At 60.0% G+C, this 15677-nt stretch overlaps 3 protein-coding genes across 6 annotated transcripts; 1 reads left to right on the top strand and 2 right to left on the bottom strand.

Moving 5' to 3' along the window:
* Positions 1–2103: 2103 nt before the first annotated feature.
* On the top strand, positions 2104–7476 carry NDUFV1 (NADH:ubiquinone oxidoreductase core subunit V1). Its single transcript, XM_081063855.1, has 10 exons — positions 2104–2329; positions 3394–3476; positions 3550–3720; positions 4431–4614; positions 5389–5578; positions 5970–6182; positions 6350–6516; positions 6767–6848; positions 7077–7222; positions 7326–7476. Exons 1-10 carry the CDS (start codon positions 2258–2260, stop codon positions 7410–7412), a joined length of 1395 nt encoding a protein of 464 aa, XP_080919981.1. The 5' UTR covers positions 2104–2257; the 3' UTR covers positions 7413–7476.
* A 341-nt stretch (positions 7477–7817) lies between these two features.
* On the bottom strand, positions 7818–12536 carry LOC308503900 (double C2-like domain-containing protein gamma). 4 transcript variants are annotated; one of them, XM_081063685.1, is made up of 11 exons: positions 11583–11807; positions 11086–11382; positions 10827–10906; positions 10681–10752; positions 10432–10541; positions 10218–10353; positions 10044–10094; positions 8681–8835; positions 8496–8577; positions 8228–8324; positions 7818–8144 (listed from the first exon to the last, which is right to left on the bottom strand). In XM_081063685.1, exons 2-11 carry the CDS (start codon positions 11339–11341, stop codon positions 8014–8016), a joined length of 1170 nt encoding a protein of 389 aa, XP_080919811.1. In that variant the 5' UTR covers positions 11342–11382; positions 11583–11807; the 3' UTR covers positions 7818–8013. The 4 variants fall into 4 exon arrangements, with proteins under 4 accessions (XP_080919811.1, XP_080919814.1, XP_080919813.1 ...); XM_081063688.1 differs by having other exon boundaries at positions 11086–11375; positions 11583–11775; XM_081063687.1 differs by having other exon boundaries at positions 11086–11475; positions 11583–11770.
* Positions 12537–13504: 968 nt separating this feature from the next.
* On the bottom strand, positions 13505–15542 carry NUDT8 (nudix hydrolase 8). Its single transcript, XM_081063684.1, has 4 exons — positions 15309–15542; positions 14526–14658; positions 13908–13985; positions 13505–13809 (listed from the first exon to the last, which is right to left on the bottom strand). The coding sequence occupies exons 1-4, from the start codon at positions 15500–15502 to the stop codon at positions 13582–13584; spliced, it is 633 nt and encodes a 210-aa protein (XP_080919810.1). The 5' UTR covers positions 15503–15542; the 3' UTR covers positions 13505–13581.
* Between the last annotated feature and the right edge of the window lie 135 nt (positions 15543–15677).

The raw sequence follows: 15677 nt of genomic DNA, 5'->3' as shown, positions 1-15677 counted from the left end.
ATCATTCCTATGCCCCAGGTGGCAGGAGGATTAAGCAGATAACACATGACAAGTGCTTGGCACCGAGCCTGGCACTAGATGTTCAGGAGATCCTGCCCCTCACTCTCCATTTCCCACCACCCCATGCCCAGCCGTCTCCTGTCCACAGTATCCCCAGGTTGCCTTCTCCTCCCAGCCTTGAGCTCCCTTGACCCAGTTAGAGAGGATGAGGAAGGAACCCATCCTCTCGCTCCACTGCCCTCCTTCTCCTGCCCCAAAGGCAGGGATCCATGGACTCAGGTCTGAGCCCGGGATTAGCTGTGTAGTCCACAACTGTGTCTGGGCAATCTATTTCCCCACCAAGGAGAGAGGGCTGGGGCTGGAAACCAGAACTGCTGGGCCATTGGCCCGCTACTGCTCTGCCCATCTGTGAGACCTCAGACAAGGTGCGGATGCTTTGGCGCCTCTTTTGGAAACACCACTGACATCCCACAATGACTGTCACAGGTGTGTCAATTGTTCTGTGGGTTTGCTGTGGCGGGGAGGGAGGCAGGCATGCCTGGTGTGGGGACAGAGCCCCAGAGAACAGTTTCCAGGCTCTTGGCCTCACATAGAAAGGTGCTGGCTCAGGTAGTAAATGGCCATCAACTGTGATTGCATGACCATCAGCTGTGGCTAGTTGGCCATCAGCTGTAACCAGTGAGCCATTGGGCACTAATATAACTGCCATGGCTACGCTGGCAGAAAAATGGGGGCTAGCAAGAAGATGGTGGCTGAGCTAGCAAGCGCGGATTGCAGCTAGCATGGCAGATTGCAGCTAGCGAGGGGAGTCGATCAGTTGGCAGAAAAGCAGACAGCAGGTCGCACGTCGTGTGAATCCAGCCTCCAGTGAGACTATAGTGGTGTGACTCCCCTACCTATGGCTCCGTGGTGTTCCTTTTTGGCCTCACCATATCCTGTGTTCTTATGTGGGGAGCGGGAGCAGAGACCCCGCAGGACACCTGGGTTTGAGTCCAGCTCTACCCCTGAGCAGCACTAAATGGATGTCCACGGACAAGGGATGAAATCTCCACGGGCCTCAATTTATTTAATGTATAAAATGGAATGAACACCATCTAGGGCTGCTGTGGGGAATGTATGAGAAAACACAGGCAAATGAGTTTTGTAAATAGCACATTTTGTGAGAGATAAGAAAGGATGATTACAGGACAAGAGAACAGAGGAGCTGGGAAGAGAAGACCAAAAAAGACACACTTATCTCAGAACAGGGCAGTCTCTGAGACAAAGGGTTCCAGAGGACTGAAGAAGACAAGAACTGAGCAGGCTTCCAAGACTTCCAGAGAAGGCAAAGGACTGAGGACTTCCTCAGGTTAGTGGAGTACACACTCGGGGGGAGGGCATCCACACAAATGCCCTAAAGCCCCATGATAAAGGGGTCCTGAGCGGAGGGGATGTGACATGGTCTGGGCCAGATGACCCTGGAGGGGAGGGGCCGAGTCCCTAAATGCCAGGCCCAGGCCCCACTGAGATAGTAGAAGCCACTCCAGGATTTTGAGCAGAAGCGCCAAGTGCTGGACTCTCTGGACAAGGGCTGAGAAGGGGATGGTTGGGAGAGCTTAACAGCACCAGCAAAAGGATATGCCACTCACTGCCCATCTCCATCCTCTTGACCTCACCCAACATCTCTTCTGGGAAGACCTCCGCCATCAACCCCTGCATACCTCTGGAGCTGGGGAGGGGGAAAATCAAGTCTAGGAGGGCTTGGACTGGGATAGAATAATTACAGCATAGTTACAAGGGTCAAGCTGTAACCGGCCTCATTTGTCCTCCCCCCATATACTTGTGCATACAGCAGGCGCACACTAAATGCAGAACCTGTAGAAAGTGATAAACACCAGAACCCGGCAGAAGGTAACATACGAAGTTTGTTTACTTGAGGTTTGAAAGGCTGGGGGACCGGAAGCGAATGCGAAGAAGCCAAGCGGGCGAGTAGTTGGGCCACTGAGCAAGGGCTTGCCAGCCAGGTGGCGGAAGGAAGGCAAGGCCGAGGCTGGCGGGACTACATCTCCCAGCAGCCTCAGGGCTGATACCACTTCCGGTCCATCTGCCCTCCCCTGAGGAGGCGGAGTCGAGGGCGGGGTGGGAGAGGCGCAGGGATGCCTGGGCGCGGGGCGGGTGACGTGCTTCCTGTGCGCCGTCTACCGTCTCAGTCGCTCCGGTTCGTCTTGCCTTAGAACCGTGAAGGTGACAGCGAGAGGTGACCGGGCTGGCTCCCGCGATGCTGGCGGCACGGAGGCTGCTCGGCGGGTCGCTCCCCGCGCGGGTGTCTGTGCGTTTCAGCAGCGACACGGTGAGTCCCGGGCTGGCTCGAGCGAGGGGTGTTCGCGGGCGGGTCTGGCCGCCGCGCCTCTGCGCGCGCTCTCTTGCGTCCTGGAGAAGCCTCGTCGTCTCCCCAGCCCTGCAGGAAGGTTACCGCTCTGGGCTGGGTGTAGAAGGGAGGGGAACGGGTCCCAGCGGGAGGCTGACCCCACGCCCCCCCCAGCCCTCCGGCTGCTTGGTTTCCCGTATTTCACAGTCCCGCGGCCTAGCGGGAGGTTGTGCCGGTGGCGAAGGAGCCGAGTCCTATTCCTTCCGTGCCGTAGGCTTGTCGGGCGTGACCGTACCGTTGCCCCATTTTACAGATGCGGAAAACAGTGTTGGAGAGGGATGTGAGCCTCCCCAGGCCCGGCCCAGAGCTCTGCTCCCTGTAGTGGCTTTTAAGGGCATCGAAGTGTGGAAGCCAGTTCCCCGCAGCCCTCGGCGGGGATACTCGCCACTGGGTGACGTGGCGTCCCCGACCCCGCCTCTTCTCACCTGCGTTACCCGAGTGGGTCTCCCTCCGTCACCCTGGTCCCAGCCCCCGTGAGCCATGTCTTTCCCACAACTGAGCACGTTTTGCTTCCAACAGAGTTAGTAATGGAAGGCCCTGGCGGGCCTAAGCTTTGGTCCAGTAGGACAGCCCGACCCGCGAACGGACAGGACATCACACTGGGACCAGGGAGGTGCTGTGGTTCAGATGTGGGCTCTGGCCACACACAGACCTGAGCTCACGTTCCGTCCGCTGCTTTTGGCTGTACGCCCTTCCGTACATTCACCTGGCTCGCAGCCTCAGTTTCCTACTCTGTACAGTCCTTCCTGTCTCGGGGCTATGAGGGTTTTGGATTCTGGCAGTGGGATTTTGGGTGTCAAATGCTTACTTTAGTGTCTGTGGAAGAGGGGGTGCTTACTCAGCGGTGGTGGTAGCGACCATGCTACACAGGGTTCTGTAGTCAGGCCCCCACCATCTCCCCAGCCCAGCCCCCTCTAATCAGGGGAGCCCAAGCATCTGTAGCTTCTGGCCTGGCCCTTCATGACCCAGAGCTTCTGTGTCCCCAGACAGCACCCAAGAAAACCTCATTTGGCTCCCTGAAGGATGAAGACCGGGTCTTCACCAACCTGTACGGCCGCCATGACTGGAGGTGAGATGGGGCCCTTCGCCTGGTGGGTCCCGGGGCAGGGCCTCCTCTTTACTGCCTTCCCTACTCTGTTCAGGCTAAAAGGTGCCCAGAGTCGAGGTGACTGGTACAAGACAAAGGAGATCCTGCTGAAGGGGCCTGACTGGATCCTGGGTGAGGTGAAGGCATCAGGCTTGCGGGGCCGTGGAGGCGCTGGCTTCCCCACTGGCCTCAAGTGGAGCTTCATGAATAAGCCCTCCGACGGCAGGTGTGTGTGGCAGGCAGAGGTGGGGGTGCAGGAGAAACCTTGGGGGTGGCATGGCTTACCCACGGTGCTTTCCTTGGAGTGAATAAAGGGGGAAAAGCTACCAGAGCTTCAGTAGGTGGGACTCAGTTCTCTCTGGTCTTCAGGGGAGACTTGAAGGGTAGCAGAATCAAAACAAGACTTTGACTCAGGCAGACTTAATTGGTCAAGTCTTAGCTCTACCTTCTAATCGTATAGCTGTGGGCAATCCCCTGGCCTTTAGGAACCTCACTGTTCTTTTTTATAAATGGATACTGTATTGTGCAGGGATTAAAGAGATAAGGTTCGTATAACTTTCAGCCCACACGTTGGTCAGCACATAGAAAACAAATGATAAACGTCAGCTACTTTACCTTTTGGCCCCAGAGATATGGCGGAGGTTCAGGAAGGCTCTATGTGACCAGAGCAGAGTTTGGGCTCCCAGGAAAGCACAAGGAGAGACATTTGGACTGAGCAGAATGAAGACCTTTCCTGTGGTAATAGCCACCCAAAGGTGGAATAGGCAGTGAGCTCCCTGTCATTGGTGATGAGCAAGCAGAGCCCCTGGGAACCTGTTGGGAGGGCAGAGAACTGGCTGTCAGAGGAGACATCTGTGAGGCTTCCCTGGGTAGGGTGGGGGTTGAAAGCCCAGTGCTGGTGGCCCTGTAGCCTAACTGACCTTCTGGTCCCGACAGGCCCAAGTACCTGGTGGTAAACGCAGATGAAGGGGAGCCTGGCACGTGCAAGGACCGGGAGATAATGCGGCATGACCCCCACAAGCTGGTGGAAGGCTGCCTAGTGGGGGGCCGAGCCATGGGCGCCCGCGCGGCCTACATCTACATCCGTGGGGAATTCTACAATGAGGCCTCCAATCTGCAGGTGGGCCGGGGAGGGCACTCACACGTCTCCTTACCTGGCATGTTGTTCTTAGGTTTTAGTGCCTGAGCTGTCTGGGGTCGAACTGGGAGAGTGGTGGTCACTCCTGCATGCATTATGAATGGGACATAGCCCCCAAAGCCTTCTTCTCTGGGCTCTTCTTCAGTGCTCCAAAGCCTTCCAGGGCTCCACGAGTCCTAGGGGAACTCAGAATGGTGGCATGTTTCCTACAGCAGGGTCAAGGGGTCATTTCAGTAATTAACTCGGTGACGCCTATAGTGACCGGTGCTGGGCCAGAGTCATGCCTTTCTGTTAGGTTCCTGCACAGCAAGCTGAGGGATACGGGAATAGCACCTGGAACAGTGCCTTAGCACATAGTTGCATTGTGTATAAGAGTTATGACATTTTAAAATAAACCTCTAGGGTCTTTTCCTCTACTGCAGAAGTAGTACTGACTCATTATGAAAACAGGAAATCACACGCACAAGAGAAGAATCTCCCACAGATCATTACCTAGAGAAACTACTTGCTAAATTTTCATTATTTCCTAAAATCTTTCCTTTAAACATACACATAGTTGGAGAATGTTTAAGTGTTGTTATAATAGCACACACACTGTAGAAGTCCCCACCCTCTCCCAAAGTGTCCTCCATTCATGCCCAAAGGGAGCTTTTGCCCCCTGGATTTGGTGATAGACTCACAGGGCCTCTACCCCTTCCCCCCCACATGCTGTGTTCCTGGACTCTCAGGGACCATCCCTCATCCCCCGTCCCACAGGTGGCCATCCGAGAGGCGTATGAGGCTGGTCTGATCGGCAAGAATGCCTGTGGCTCCGGCTATGATTTTGACGTCTTCGTGATACGGGGGGCTGGCGCCTACATCTGCGGGGAGGAAACGGCGCTCATCGAGTCCATTGAGGGCAAGCAGGGCAAGCCCCGCCTGAAGCCGCCCTTCCCCGCGGATGTGGGTAAGATACAGCCCATTACTGAGTCTCGTGTGTGGCATCTGCGATCTGGCTTCAGGTGCCCCCGGTCATTCTTAGAGTATTTCTGAGTTCCTTCTGCACTGGGGGCCGGATACAGAACGTAGGGGGGCAACAACAGAGGCTGCACCAGTTTGCCCACCTCAGCCCGCACTGGAGACACCCACGTCCCCTCCAGCCCTGTGGGAGTGAAGGACAGGGTGGTGAACAAGGTGATGCAGCTCCTGCCGGAGTTTGGGGTCCACTGGGGGTGAATGATAAAGTGGTGGGGAGGGCGCTCCCTGCCTCAGGAGCGGGACCCTGGGACAGACCCCATTGCCAGGAAACCTGTCCCCACCCCTGGCAGCCAGCAGTCTCGTATCCCATTTCCCCACAGGAGTGTTTGGTTGCCCCACTACTGTGGCCAATGTGGAGACAGTGTCTGTGTCCCCCACCATCTGCCGCCGTGGGGGTGCCTGGTTTGCCAGCTTTGGCCGCGAGCGCAACTCGGGCACCAAACTGTTCAACATTTCTGGCCACGTCAACCACCCTTGCACCGTGGAGGAGGAGATGTCTGTGCCATTGAAGGAACTGATTGAAAAGCATGCCGGTGAGGCCGGGGGCCACACGGGGGGACAGGGCAGGGTGTCCTTGAAGAGAACAAGGGCAGGAAGGGAGTTGGGGTGGGCGTGGGGGCTGACGGTCCTCGGCTCAGGACTGGGCAGGTGTGCCAGCTCCAGCCCTGACCATCCTTCTGGGGACTGACGGGGGCTTCAGGGGGAGTCACGGGCGGCTGGGACAATCTCCTTGCTGTGATCCCCGGTGGCTCGTCCACCCCACTGATCCCCAAGTCCGTGTGCGAGACGGTGCTGATGGACTTCGACGGACTAGTGCAGGCGCAGACGGGCCTGGGCACAGCCGCGGTGATCGTCATGGACCGCTCGGTAAGGGCTGGCCCACACTCCCCACGCGGCCCCTGCCTTGTGCCAACCTGCCTAGGACCCCTCCCCGGGCTGCTCTTGGAATGTTTGCCAATTCTTGGGTCCCCGTTCCTGTAGCCAAGATACAGTGAGGTGGGAGAAAAGGGAGCAAGGCAGCTGTGGGGGCGGGTACCCCTGGAGTGGGCAGTGCGGGGAGGGTCGGGGAGGCCGCTGCTGGCCTTGGGTGCCTGCTCACTGTCCCTCGTCTCTCCAGACAGACATTGTGAAAGCCATCGCCCGCCTCATTGAGTTCTACAAGCACGAGAGCTGTGGCCAGTGCACCCCATGCCGCGAGGGTGAGCGCCCCAGGCAGGGTGGGGGCTTTTTCTCTGACTCCCCCTGGGCCTGTGTTGAGCATATGACAAAGGTGGGGTGCGCTCTGGACCCTGAATTAACAAATGCTGCCTCCCGGCCTGCTGTGGCTTCTCTTAGTCTCCACCCGCTGTGACCTGTACCCCTCAAGTGCCATCCCCCACAGCCTGGCTAGAGGGGACCACCAAGCTCTCTTGCTGCCGTGGCTGCAGGTGTGGACTGGATGAACAAGGTGATGGCCCGCTTTGTGCGGGGGGACGCCCGGCCAGCTGAGATCGACTCGCTGTGGGAGATCAGCAAGCAGATCGAGGGCCACACCATTTGTGCCTTGGGCGACGGGGCCGCCTGGCCCGTGCAGGTATTCACTGCCCAGCTACATGGCACTAGGGTGGGGTGCCGAGAGCCCAGGGCAGTGGGCGATTTTAGACGCCAGCTCACACAGTGCGCCCACCCCCTCCCAGGGCCTGATCCGCCACTTCCGGCCAGAGCTTGAGGAGCGGATGCAGCAGTTTGCCCTGCAGCACCAGGCCAGGCAAGCCGCCTCCTGAGCCCAGCCCTGGCTGGCGTCCATCTGTCTGGACCACTGGACAATAAAGCGAGTGCTGCCCACTCTCCTGTTGCAGCTGCTCTGTGGCCTTGCTCTTCACCCCGCCGCCCACGGCCCATTACTCTGAGAGGCGTTTCCCAGACAGAGGTGGAAGCTTGGGAGCGATAGGTCAGCTCAAGGTCATGTCACGAATATACACCTTGGCCTCTGTGGGTCAGTGAGTCTCCTAGACCATCCTGAGCGCCAGCCCTCGGTGCAGGAAACGGGTGGGGAGAGGGGCTCTCCCTGGTGGGTTAGGGGAAAGCTGTTGCCTGGGGTCTAGACCTGGGCCTCTAGAGGGTGGGGCAAGGAAAGCAGGGCCCACACTGCCCTAGGAGTTGATGGGCAGGGAAAGAACAGGCTCGTTCTGGTCTGGTCTGGACGAGAGGTTTATTCTTGCTTCCTGGTTTGGCAGTGGGCAGATTTGAAAGCTCAAGGGAGGAAACAATTTGACTAGGGGCTGGGCACAGTAGGTGAGACAGCGCCAGGTCCTCATAGCTCTGGAGAAGTCCGTGGGTCAGTTTGGAGGAGAAGCGGTGAGCAGGGTCAGGGCAGGTGCCCTGCTAGGCACTGAGCTGGAAGGGCGTGCTGTCCAGCGCATGCCACAGCTCCAGCCGGCAGTCGCTGTGGGTCAGGCACTCGCACCAGTGCCTCTGGCGCTCCCCACTGGCTCGGCTGCTCAGCCGCACCCCACCTGGGTTGGAGGATAGGGTCAGGAGCTGTGTGGAAGCCCATTGGACACCCGCCACCGACGAGCTCCGCTGCACCCCCACTCACCAATGAAGTCGTTGGCCGTGCCCAGGTCATAGTCCCACACGGACACCAGCAGTGTCTTCTGGGCCAGTTCCTCCCTTAGGCCAGCGTAGAAGAACTCCTGCGGGGAGGGGGACCAAGGCAGGAAGCATGCGGCCTCAGAAGCAGGCTCAGGCCGTGAGTGGCTCAGCTTAGCTGGGACCTGCGCTGTCTGACTGAGGCAGGACGCTGACCTCCCCCCACCTCCCGCCCCCAGAGCAGCCAGGACTGGCCTGGCCCAGCCCTGACCTACCTCATTGAACTCGGGGTTCAGGGTCTTCTTCCGAACGTTGGTCTTGTATTTAGATTTCTTTCCCACATTTGGATGCAGGAAACTGGGGAGGATGGGGTCAGGTTGGGTGTGGTCCTGCAGAGGTGAGCCCCAGAGGGGCTCTGAGAAACCCCCATGCCCACCTGTGTACCCCTGTTCACACTCACAGGCGGACGAAGGGGTCTGAGTAGCCGTTGGCATCCATGGGGGCGAGGTGGGCGCAGCGCAGCACGCCCACCAGCAGGCCGCCCCGCTGAGAGCTGTAGCACAGTGACAGCAGTATGCGCCCGCGCTCCTCCCCGGCCACCTCTGCCTCCACCTCCTGCGGGGTAGGCTGGGGTCAGCCCCTGGGTGGCCCAGAGCCCACCCACCCACCAGTGGTGGCCAGGACATGAGGACTCAAACTGGCTGCATAGAAATCGGCCAGTGACTTGACTTCATGATTCAATTTCCAGAAAGCCACTGACCTGGTGCCCTGGAAGGGGACTTAGTGAGTCAACTGTGCCCTCGAGAGCCTAAGAAGGCTTGCCCAGGCAGGTCAGCTCAGCATCTTTGTGTGGAGAGGGACACTGATGTCGCTGAGTGCCACAGACATGCTAGGAGCTTCCTAAATGGCTTCCCACTACGTGCCCATTGCCCCCTCCCGCAGGGCAAGCCCCTACCTCTGACGCAGTTCTGAGAGGCTCTCTACCAGGACACAGCGGTCTTTTCAGTTACAAAACCCACCTTCTTTCCCCACCACCCTGGGGACCAGATGCTGAATGTCCTTTGCCACACTCGGCCCCTGGTGCTTCCAAAGGCTTCGGGAGGATGTCTGGGAAGAACATGGTTCTCCCACACTTCGCACAGGATTCAATTAGGAGAAAGCCGACCACCGTGCCGCATTCGGTTCTCGGGAAGTGCTCCATGAGCACCCACGCAGCGCGGCACTGCTGTGTGGGGTCTGGGACGGCACGTGGGCGGTATAGGGGGCCTGCCCCACCTTGGTGGGACTAGCCTGGCCATGGTTTGGCAGTAGCTCTAGTAACTTCGGCCCTTCCCTCTGAGGGGCCCGGGCCAGCCCTGCCACGGCCTGGCAGGTGCCCCTTCCCGCCTGGGCAAAAGGGGTTCTGGCCTAGTCTCTCGTGGGGCCCCCTGCAGTCACCGTCACTGCCTCTTGACAAGGGCCTGTCTAGGGCTACCAGCCCGACGAGTGGCACCCACACTACCCCAGGGGCCGTCCTGGCAGTCAGGAAGCCTCCCCCGATCCAGCCCCCCTGCCCTCTCAGCTCCTTGGGCCACGGACAAATCCCACCTCTGCTTCAATGTGGGCTGGGTCTCTGCCCCCTCAGGGCTTTGCTTGTCCCAGTGCCCACAGCTCTGGGCTGCTCTGGCACGGAAGTCGCTGGCCCCCAAGGCTCCGAGCACTCGGATCCTATGAGACGGCCTCAGTCTCTCCAAGCACACCTCGGCCCCTGCCTGATGCCCTTCAGCCTGGGCCACCCCAGGCCCGTCCCTTCCATATCCCTGCTCACCTGCTGTCCTACCCACCTCGTACAGGGACATGCCACGGGCTGTATCCAGGCTCTTGGGCCTCTTGGTCTGAAAGCACAGAGCTGTCACCTTGACTGGACACTGCCCAGGTGCCCTTCCCTGCCCCTCCCCTCTCTAGCTCCCCCATCACAGCTTCCTGGGCCACGGAGCACCACCCCGTGCTCCACTCACCAGCCTCCGCTTCTCCAGACACACATCGAAGCTCCTAGCTCGGTTGGGTGCCAGCTTCCTCAGGGGCACCCGCAGCTCCCCCAGGGGAGGCGCCTGCCGCCTTCGCCGCAGCCGTGAGTCTTCACACACACACAGCCTGGTGGCCACCAAAGTCACACCTGGCCAGGCAAGCCCCCACCGCCCTGCTCCCTCGGGGCCCAGGCCCAATGCTCACCGCAGGGTCTTGCGCCCAGCGTCCTGGCGGGTGAAGCCGTGATAGGTCAGTGTCTCTTCCCAGACAGGTCCCCTTGTACCCCGAACTGTGCGTGTCCGCAGCTGGCTGGCCTGGGGGCCAGGCAGCGTGGGTCAGGGCCTCTTCAGCTCCCAGGGTACCCACTCTCCTGATGGGATCCCCAGTTGCACATTCCAGCAATGGGGAGCTCCAAGCTGGGTGTGTGGCCAAGGGCAGCAGTAGGGGCCTCACCTTGCTGGCCCCTGGAAGCAGATTGGCTTTGACATAGGTGTCCACGGAGCCTGAGGCTAGTGACTGGAGGCCCTGAGAAGAGACTGGATGTGGGGCAGGCCTGTGGCTCAGGCCCATGGCCCAGGGACCCATGTCCCCATCCTTACCTTGGCACGGTGAGCTGTGCAGTGCAGGGCACTATGGTCCGCATCGAAAAGAAGCGTGAACTCAAGGGTGCCCAGGGCAGCTAAGGGCAGGTGGCAGGCAGGGTCAGTTCCTACCTGAATCCCCCCCGGCCCCTCCCCCTCACCCCACACGGCATCATGCCTCCTGCCTTGCCCCTCTCTGTCAGATGCCTGGGATGCCCATACCCCACCCTGGCTGTGCTGAGCCTCGGGCGTCCCCCTTGTCCCCTGCCCCACTCACTGCTGTCATCTGAGTCTCCTTCTGGCTCTGGGTCTGGCTGCAGCTGGGGTGCAGAACTGATGGTGGGGGCCACTGCAGGGTGCGGGTCTGGGGTGCGCAGGGCAGGCTCAGAAAACGGGTAGAAGTGCGGGAAGTAGTCAGAAATGAGGTGGATAGGCCGGATGGGGCCTGGGCTCACGTCGATGGCCATGTGCTCCTGCATGCTCACCCGCTGTGGCTGCCTCCTGCTTGCTGCTGCCGCCGCTGTGCCCGCCATGGGGGCTCAGGCATGGGGCAGATTCAGAGAAGCCCTGCAGACTGGAGATGAGGGGACAGCACAGGGCCAAAGAGACAGGGTGAAGAGGCATCACTGAAGGTGCTGGGGCTGGGGTCCTGGGTGGCAGCCAGGATCTGAGGACAGCGCAAGGTCAAAGCAGGTGGGGTGGGGGAGAAGTGAGGGGCTCCAGCCTGGAGGGGGGGGACCAGAGGCAGGCAGTCTGGCCGACTGGGCTACTTACGTCTCTGAGAGCTCCTCCACCTGGTTTGGTTCACTGCTGGCGCTGCGTGTGCGCCCGACTGAGATGCCCCGTGAGAGCAAGTGTGACTAAGGGCCTCCCGGTACCCATGGGGGAGGGGCTGGGGCTCAGAACCCACTTCCAGAGCTCAGGAGACAGCACCTCCCTGGCCTCAACCCCAAGGGTCCCTTAGTGTGGGGGGCGGTGCCCCAGCCTCCCTCCTCCCTCGCCACTCCCTCCCCCCCAACCCCCCATTCACATGCTGTCAGAGTTATTTTTACCACCATCATGAGGCCCTGCTCCAGGGTAAGGCTGGAGGGCCAGAGGTGACACATGGGGTGAGGGACAATGAGAGGGGTGTGTGGGGAGGAGGTAGGTGAGATGGGAGCCGCGCAGGAGGAGAGAGCATGTGGGAAAGTGTATGGGAAGGGGGAGGAGTGTGCGGCACTTTGGGAGGTGTGGAGGGAGTGCTTGGGAAGGTGAGGTGGAAGGGCTTCTATGGAGGGGGAAGGGGTACCTGGGGAGGAGGGGGGCACCCGGGAAGAGGGCTTCTGCAATCTGGTCCCCTTGCAGCTCAAGCTTTTTAAAACATAGATCACTTCAACACCTCTCCCCTCTCTGGTCTTGGAATAAAATCCTAACGCATCACTGAGCCTTGTCCCCTTGGCACCGCACAGGGTCCCCTGGGTGGTGGGGTTGCCCCTGCCCCTGCATCTCCAATTTACTCTTCTTGGTTTCCTGGAACACCCCAAGCTTTGCACATGTGCTGCTCCTTCTGCCCCACCTACCCTCCCCTGCCCTTTAACCCAGTCCATGCCTGCTCACTTTTGGTTTTTAAGGTCACTCTGAAGGAGAACTTGGCTGGCTTTTGCCTGCTCAACCTTCCCTCTTCCCAGTGGTCCTTTGGAGGACCCCTTCCCTACTCTCAGTCCAGGAGGCTCATCCTCTTCCCCACACTTGTGCCCCAGATTCTGCCAATCAATGAATTCCAAAGCCAGCAGGCCACATGACAGGCTCAGGGAAGGGCATGTGACCCAAGGCAGGCCAATACAGTGTAATTCTGGGTTAGACTGGTCGAGAAAGAGAAGCTGTGCTTTCCGTTGAGGGAACACTGGTGCTGTGCCATCCTAGAGCTGTTGCCCTCTCCTCACCTCTCATCCCTGTGGATTAGAGAATGCTCCTGAGAGTGAGGCCAACACAGTGGGAAGCACAGAGAAAGAGCCCCTGGATCCAGCCATTCCTGAAGCTAGTGATCTCTGGAGTTCGTAATCACTCTCTCTGTTTTGGCAAAGTCAGTTAGTGGATGGAATTTCCTATCACTTGTCCTGGCTAATACTGCCCACCACCATGTCACGGTCAGACCACCGACCCCCTCAACTCTCACAGAACCCTGGTCTACATAATCGATGTATACTTCCACTATTATCTGTGATCAATTACTGTGCAATCTCATGATTATCTGTGTGATCTGGTCTGAGGTCTACCGGAGAGGCCAGGCCAGCATCTGGCTGGTCCACAGATGTGGCCCCAGCACAGCAGCTGGTGCATGGTGGGCACTGGCAGTAACATGCAGGGCTCCCCTCCAGACACCTGCAGCCCGGCATGGAGGAGGAAACAGTACAGCAGCCAAGAGTTTGGGCTTGAGTCAGAGAAGGCCTGGTTCGAATCCCAGCTTGGGGTAACATTGGGCAAGGTGTCTCTCATCCCTGCACCCCCATCTCACCAGCCAGGGAGTGTTGGCCCCACCTCACAGGGCTGTGGTGAGGGTGAAATGAGAGATGATGCCGAGTGGGCACACACTAAGTGCCCACTGATGTGCACGACAGTGTGATTGGACAGAGGCACCCAAGCCAGGCGACCAGCTGTCCTATGGGGTTTGCCCCAGGGAAGGGCCCAAACGCAGAGGATATAAGTGCCACAGAGTTGGTCGAGGTTCTTTATTCAGTCCTGGAGTGAAGCTGGTCTGGCAGGGGGAAGGCAGGGGCCACTGAGGGCCAGGCCTTCAGCCCCTGGACAGCCCAGGGATGACCAGGCGGGGCTGGTAGGCACCAGGTGCCAACAGCTGCAGGGCGAACTCAGTGATGATAGCTGTGAGCCCCCAGACACGGTGTGGCCCATGAAGGAAGACAGGTAGTGTGTAGCCGAAGTGGCCACCCTGGCGGAAGTGGGTATAGCCCTGGTTCTGCGCTTGCAGCAGGTGGGCTAGGGGCAGTGCAAACACGTCGTCCACCTGTGAGTAGGAGGCAGTGAGAGGGTGGACAGAGGACTGGCCACTGCTGCCTCCCCCCATTGGGACAACCCAGTTCCTCAGCTGCCCCCCCAACTCACCTCCTCAGGGTTGGGCTTGAGGCTTTGGGGATCCAGTGGGCCCACACCGGCAAGCACGGGCACCACGGTGGCCTTCCTCTGGTGCAGGAAGGCAGACAGTCAGGGGAGACATGGCCTTGGCAGGGCTTTGGGACTGGGCACGGGAGCCTGAGAGGAAGACCCCATCTTGCCCTCCAGAGGCCTTTAGCAGTCAAGGCCAGTTCCACCTGGTCCCTGCCCTAGGGCTCACTCCAGCCATGAGACTGACTCGAGCCTGTTTTCAAGCCTTTGGGTCCTCCACTTAGAACAGCCTTCCCTTACTTTTACTACCCTAAAATCTGCCGTTTGTCATTCAATCCCTTCCTACCCTGTGAAGCCTTCCCCAACCCTCATCCACTAAGCTGAGCAAAGCTGGCACACCTCGGAACAACTTCCACCCTGGGACCCTGTGAAAAGGGGATGAAAATACCCCTGGCCCCTCTGATGGGTTGTATGGGGATAGACGACTTCCAGGCAGGTGTCTGGTGCTCCACTGCATTCTACGTCTGCCAGTCCATGACCATGCTCCCAGTTCCTGGGCAGGCAGAGTGGGGGAATGGGGTAAGGGCTGGCAATGGCCTCAAGGCCTGGTGGGCTCACCTGGTCATATACGGGCTGTAGGACACCCCACACATGGTCCTCAGGCACAGCCAGGCCCAGCTCCTCGCGGGTCTCCCTCAGGGCCGTGTGCACCACGTCGTGGTCAGCGGGGTCACACTTGCCGCCTGGGAAACTAAACAGGCACAGGCAGCCTGGTCCTTGGGCTGTTAGGGCCGTGGAGGGGCGGGGATGGCAGCTGTGGCAAAGGGTCAGTGACCCACCTAAGCCTTGGCCCCAAGTTTGCAGTGAGGCCTCTGGCAAGTCACAAGATCTCTCCAGGCTCAGTTTACTTCACTGAACAGTGGGGGTAAGGGAGAGAGGCCTTGGAGCTTAGACACACAAATTCTGTCTATGGTGGCCCCAGTGGCGCTGAAATTGACCCTAAGGTGTCCCCAGTTCCCGCCGAGGGCGGGGTCAGGGCGGGAAACCAGGAAGCCCCGTCCAGCGCTCTGGCTAGACTCTGGGACCCGAAACTCCCCAGAGTCGCCGGGAGGGGGCGGAGTCCTGCCTTTTTAGAAAGTGGGACACTGCTCAGAGAGGTGTCGCCACCCGAGGTGGTGCGGCCGCGCCTGGGGGGCTCAGCAAGGCGCCCGGGCTGAAGCATTCCCAGGCTCCGGGAGGAGGGACGCGGGTCGCCGCCCCGGTCATAGCCCGGGGCCGACGTGCTGTCCGCAGACCCATTCTCCGAGGCTCGGAGAGGCTAAGTGCCTTGCCCACGGTCCCGGCGGTCTCCGGGGTTCAGCGGCCTCCTCCGAAAAGGAGGAGAGTCCTCGGGAGGTGTACCTGACGTCACCCTTGTGCCTCCCGGCCAGGCGGCTGGACCGCAGCGTGTAGAGCAGCGCCGGGACCCCGCGCACGGAGCACAGCGGCACAAGCACTGCGGCCGCCGCGGGCCGCGCGCGGAGCCGGGCTGTAGCCTCCGCCAGCAACCGCCGACAGCGCCACTCGCCCTCCGCCGACAGGCAGTTGGGCAGCATGTCCGGCCGGGCGCCGCCGAGACAAGGGCGCCGGGCTTCGGGAGGAAAGGGGCGGGGCAGCGCTCACACTCCCGTGAACCTGGTGGGGGCCGCGGGAGGAGTCGGCCGAACGCCCCGCCCCGTCCCTAGAGGCTCCCAAGCTGTGCCCGCTCATTTGGGGGCGGGGCTCCGCGGG

The sequence above is a fragment of the Rhinolophus hipposideros genome (assembly GCF_964194185.1).
Source record: "Rhinolophus hipposideros genome assembly, chromosome: 10".
Lineage (NCBI taxonomy): Eukaryota > Metazoa > Chordata > Mammalia > Chiroptera > Rhinolophidae > Rhinolophus > Rhinolophus hipposideros.
Note: the sequence above shows the minus strand (reverse complement) of the source record. Positions and strands in the feature narration are given on the sequence as shown.